General features: G+C 46.0%; 1 protein-coding gene across 5 annotated transcripts in view; it reads left to right on the forward strand.

The window, feature by feature from the left end:
- The first annotated feature begins 672 nt into the window (after positions 1 to 672).
- Positions 673 to 5,759, forward strand: part of FAM198B (family with sequence similarity 198 member B) — a 47,681-nt gene continuing 42,594 nt past the window's right edge. The window contains exons 1-3 of one of the 5 annotated variants that reach the window (XM_023755428.1): positions 673 to 841; positions 2,065 to 3,208; positions 3,330 to 3,437. In XM_023755428.1, the coding sequence (XP_023611196.1) occupies positions 2,299 to 3,208; positions 3,330 to 3,437 (1,018 nt within the window). In that variant the 5' untranslated portion in view covers positions 673 to 841; positions 2,065 to 2,298. Of the gene's footprint in view, positions 842 to 1,225; positions 1,370 to 2,064; positions 3,209 to 3,329; positions 3,438 to 5,759 lie in introns of those variants that run through there. The other 4 variants (XM_023755417.1, XM_023755435.1, XM_023755444.1 and 1 more) reach the window with 4 other exon arrangements.

A 5,759-nucleotide genomic window follows, 5' to 3' on the forward strand; every position in this document is an offset into this window, starting at 1 on the left:
GTGAAAACAAGAAGATAGTTATAATAAAACAGCTCAGCCCTGGTTTCCTTTCAAGAAGTTAACGTTTAGCATCTAGAAAATAAGTCCATGCTTCTGAAAGTGTGCTTCAAGAGTTTTGGAGCACAAAGAAAATTGCTGTGGTGCTTGAGTTCTTAGGACATTTGTCCCGAATCAACAGGTACTTACTTCTAGGCCTCAGTCAGTGTTGGAATTGCTCCGTCTCTTTCCTCCACGGCGCAGAACGTTTGCAGAGGAAGAGAGGTCTGAGCTTAAGAGTGCTAGAGTAACAGCTCTATTGTAACTTCTGGCACTTTTACCTCTTGGAAATTTATTCTTTCCTTCTCTATATATTCCAACTCCTTAATCTCTTTTGCTTTGTAAAGAGTATTTTTAGGATTGTACACCACACTCTGATCTCTTACCCACACCCCGGTATCACAGACTTCTTTTGGGGGCTGGTGGTGGGGGGCAGGGGACACTCCTGTCTCCTTCCTGCCTTCTGATTCTATTTGCCATAGAAGCAAAAAGAATAAGCCTAAGCGAGGCCCGGAGGTCATCCACCCCTGCTTTTGTGCCAGGACAAGCAAACAACCTAAGCCAATTACTAACCGGTTTTTAAAAAAAACCTCCAATCAGAGAGACTCCTCGGCTACTTTTTGTGAACTGTTGCTCCATGCAACTGCACACTCCAAATGTCTTTCCCTATCTGTGTGTTCCCTTATCTCGCTGTTCTATTTTTTTCCTCATTTGCATTAACCCTTTCTCACCTTTTTTTGAACCTCCAGGACTTCTCAGAAGTGGTGGGAGACAACGTTCCTCAGCAAAAAGCCAAGATAGTAAGGTGAGTTATAGTCCCCAGGAACCCTAGTCCCTAGCTAAGTGGGACGGACAGTGGGGTGAGGTGATAGCACTCCTCATTTTATAAGGCATTTATTCTGCAGCTAAGCAAATACTCTCAGTTTTAACCTCCCAAGACTGACACTTCTGAGTCTGTTTCCAAACCGGACACTAGAGGGCGCCCACGGGTTAAAAATACGTGGGAAATTATGGAATGAAAACTGCTTCTTTAAGGCATTTGCTCTTTCAGAATTTAAAATTAAAGCTTATTTCCTAAACATTTAAAAAAATTTACTTGTATTAAAATCGGGTTACAAGAAGCCAGTTTACAAGCCAACTGGATTGTTTTTTTCTTTTGCCCAGTAGTTTGCAAGGGAGCTTTTAAAGCCGAGCTGAAGTATTTGAAATGTGGAACACTCTTGACCATGAAATATGTTCTACTTACATGCCTCAGCCTTTAAAAGTTCTTTGCATTAGAGTCAGGGATTACATTGTTCCTGGAGCTGAGCATGGGGCCAGCTGTGTAAGTAAGGTTGCTTACAGTTTCTTCTTCTTTTTAATAATGTGAATAAATAGAGCTAGGGATCCTTTAATTTTCCTTCAGCTGACTTTGGTGGAAAGAAAAGGGATAAAAAGTAGTCAGATTTGTGTGCTGTGTTTCTCCTTGTGTGTGTGACTAAAAATGTAACTGCTTTCAAGATATATGGGCATTTATGACTTTATATTATGTTAACTATTTTTATATTAACTATTAATGTAAGATAATGGAACATATTATGAAGAAAAAACTGTACTGTTAGATTAAGATATATTTTTGAATTTGAATGCTAGTTATTTAGTTAACTAATTAGTGCAGGATTTAAAAAATAAATATGGAATTTAGATAAATATTTTTAAAAAACCATCTATTACTTATTTTTAATTATTTCTGAATTTCAAAAAGGAAAAGCCTGAATTTGTCAAACTTTAATGCTTTTCCTTCAGAATCAAATTATAAGACTAGCTACACATTATAAAATATTCTTGGATTTTTGTGGCTTGCTCTCACTTGTTTAAACTGAATATCAAACCTATACATCTATTTTGTTTCTGTTTTTTAAACTTCATTAAAAATGTTAGTGGTGATATTAATGACAGGAAAGAGTTACTTTTTTCTTTACTCTTGTAGAGGAACTGAGATAGTATGGGGTTGTGACTCAATTAACTCTCGTTTCCATTCATTCTCAGAAACAAGCCACACTTCTCCTTGGGGAGGCTGATAGGAGTTTAAAAGGTTTGTTGTGGCGAGTATCACAGACATTCCCAACTCCCTCACCAACCCTTTGCTTCCACCTCTACCCACTGGAGACCACTTAGACACCTAAGCGGAGGCGACAACAGAATTCAGGAAACCATGCATCATGTCACCGGGAGACAGCTGCAGACTTTAAACTCCGTTCACCATGCGGATGCGGCCGAGAAATGACCTGTCCAGACAAGCCAGGGCAGCTCATAAACTGGTTCATCTGCTCCCTGTGCGTCCCGGGAGTGCGCAAACTCTGGAGCAGCCGGCGCCCAAGGACCCGGAGGAACCTCTTGCTGGGCACTGCCTGTGCCATCTACCTGGGCTTCCTCGTGAGCCAGGTGGGGCGCGCATCGCTCCAGCACAGACCCGCAGCGGAAAAGGGGCCGCACCGGCGCCGAGACACCGCCGAGGCACCCTTCCCTGAGATACCCTTGGATGGTACCCTGGCCCCTCCCGAGTCCCAGGACAATGGAACCACCCTGCTGCCCAATGTGGTGTACATTACCCTACGCTCCAAGCGAAGCAAGCCCGCCAATATCCGCGGCACGGTGAAACCCAAGCGCAGGAAGAAGTACGCAGTGGCATCCCTGGCCCCAGCACAGGAGGCTTTGGTCAGACCATCCCTTCAGCCGCAGGGAGCAGCAGGGGCAGCTGAGGCTGAAGTGCCTGGGTACGTCCAGAGAGGAAACCTGGCCAAGGTTGGGGAAAGATCCTGGAGATTGATAAGGGGTCCGGGAGGACCAGTTGGGGGCTCAGATTTCCAGCTGCCCCAGGCCAGGGAGAGCAACATCAGGATCTACAGTGAGAGCGCCCCCTCGTGGCTGAGCAAAGAAGACATCCACCGAATGCGCCTGTTGGCAGATGGTGCCGTGGTGGGCTTCCAGCCAGTGTCCTCTAAGAGCCAAGCGCGTTTGCTGGTGCTGGAGGGGAGCGCCGCTGGCTCTGTGCCTGGTTGCGGCTCTAGCCCCTGCGGGCTGGTCAGGCAGCCCTTGGACATGAGTGAGGTGTTCGCCTTCCACCTGGACAGGATCCTGGGCCTCAACAGGACCCTGCCTTCTGTGAGCAGGAAAGCAGAGTTCATCCAAGGTAACAAGCTTCACATGCTTCGTTCTTTGCAGCTGTTGGGGATTGGGGTTGATTTTCTCTTTTCCCTCACTCTCTTTTTCTAAATGATTCTCTCCACCCACGTTTCACATTTGGACAGCAGCAGCAGCAGCAGCAGCAGCAGCGTGTCTTTCCATATGCTTGGCATTCGTTATTGTCCCAGCCTTGGGATATGAGAGTTCCAGGGAAATGCTGTACTCAACATGCAAGAGTAAGCCTACACTGTATAAACTTTGCTCCCCATTTCCCTGACGGCACTTCCCAGTGGGTTATTAAATTTAATTAAAGCCAATGGCGATTTGCAGGATGAGGGGAGGAAGCCAGGGTGGAGGCAAAGGTCTTGCTGACAGTCAGGCATATGATGAGATAGGTTACTATGGAAGTAAGTCAAATTGTGGTCGTTTGTTTTTTGAAAGTAAGGGGGAAGTGGGTTTTATCTTTCTTTAACAGATGGAATCTTTTTAAGGAGCCCAGAGCCAGATCATGTTAGATTCAATCTTTTGATTTTTCACAATGGATTTAACCCCTTTATTTAACAAAGACCATGAGACAAAGAGGTGATTTGCCCAATGCTAACTAGCCATATCGGGGTTTTTTTCAAGTGCATGACTATGGTTTACTGCAGTGGTTCTCAACCTTGGCTGCACATTAGAATCACCTGGGAATCTTTTTTAAAATCCTGATTTCTGGGCCTCATCCTCCGGAAATTCTGTTTCTTTGTTACTAATGTTGTGGCCTCACCCCCTAACAAAGAAACAGAATTTCCGGAGGATGAGGCCCAGACATCAGGATTTTAAAAAGATTCCCAGGTGATTCTAATGTGCAGCCAAGGTTGAGAACCACTGGTTTACTGAGTCTGAGTTCCAAGAATCTCTCAGGTGACAAACATTTTGTTAGGTTCTGAGTATGTAGCCAGTCACTTCCATTGCAAGTAAAGGGGCTGGCCTGTGGCCATGCTCTTGCCCCATTAAGGATATTCTCTGAGTCTTGAGGCTCTTCCAGAATACAAAGTAGAGTGGGTCAGGGGCTTGTGTTTAAAAGCAGAAGAACCACAGAAGTTGCTACTGTGAATCCAGGCTTCCCTAAGAGGCTAAAAAGGACTCCAAAGAGATGACTATAAACTAAGAGACGATTATCTTATTCCTTGTCACCATGAAATTTAGTATTTTAGTGAGATTCCCATGGAGTCTGGTCAGGAATGGATTAGAACTCTAGATTCCCAATGGAGTTGGGATTATAATTTCATTTTAGAACTGCCAAACCTTTAAGGGAAGCACCAGTGATTTACTTAAAAGTCTGGCATTTCTTACTTATCCTGGCTCATGTCTGAGTGCTTCAGATTCACAGATATGTTTTAATGTCTCAAGTTCACAAAGCAGTCCACCATGATAGCCTCTCACACTTTTAATCCAATGTTGGTAAAAGCTAATTTTTATTGGGTGCTCACTGTTTGCTAAGAATGAATGGCTCATATAGTTTATACATGCACTGACTCCTATGGTTCCCACAACAATGCTATCAAGTGGGCACTATTATTATTTCCAGTTAGTAGATGAGAAAATTGAAGCTTATTTAGGCAAAGTAATTGACTCCCTGTAATCTTAATGGCTAAGTTAGGTTTTGAGCATAAACCCAGAAAACTTTAGAACATAAGCTCTTAACCGTTACGTTGGGTTTAGGTGACTGTATTCCGTATTATTAAAACTGGAACACCCTGAAGTAAGAGAAGATTTGGGTGGGCACTGAGACAACAGGCATACACTGTGGCTGTCTGGGGCAAAGCAAGACATAGGGTCATCCTTGTTATGTTATACTGCCCTTTATTTTTATGTCAGCACTAGAGGCCCAGTGCATGGATTCATGATTCGTGCACTGGTGGGGTCCCTTGTCCTGGCCTGGCCTGGGGGGGGGGGAGGGTCAGGCCGAAACTGGCTCTCTGACATCCCCCAAAGGGTCCCAGATTGCGAGAGGGTGGTTCTCTGGTGATGCATCCCAGAAATGGGCTCCCTCCTCTCTGGTACTGGGTGCATCACCCAAGAACCATCGCTGCCAAGTCACCGCAGCTCGGCAGCTCCTGTGTTGAGTGTCTGCCCCTTGGTGGTCAGTGTGCATTATACTGGTAGCTATTGGTTGGAGCGTCTGCCCCCTGGTGGTCATTGTGCATCATAGCTACTGGTTGGATGACCGGACGGTTGCATAGGCTTTTATATATATAGACTAGAGGCCCGGTGCACAAAAATTTGTGCACTCGGGGAGGGGGTCCCTCAGCCCGGCCTGTGCCCTCTCGCAGTCTAGGACCCCTCTGGGGATGACCACCTGCTAGCTTAGGCCCGCTCTCCGGGGGATTGGGCCTAAGCTGGCAGTCAGACATCCCTCTGGCAGCCCAGGAGCCCTCGGGGGATGTCCACTTGCCAGCGGGGAGCAGGCCTAAGCTGCAGTCGGACATCCTTAGCGCTGCTGAGGAGGCGGGAGAGGCTCCCACCACCACTGCTGTACTGGCAGCCATCAGCCTGGCTTGTGGCTGACAGAGCTC

Source organism: Myotis lucifugus, unplaced genomic scaffold (assembly GCF_000147115.1).
Source record: "Myotis lucifugus unplaced genomic scaffold, Myoluc2.0 scaffold_1, whole genome shotgun sequence".
Classification (NCBI taxonomy): Eukaryota; Metazoa; Chordata; class Mammalia; order Chiroptera; family Vespertilionidae; genus Myotis; species Myotis lucifugus.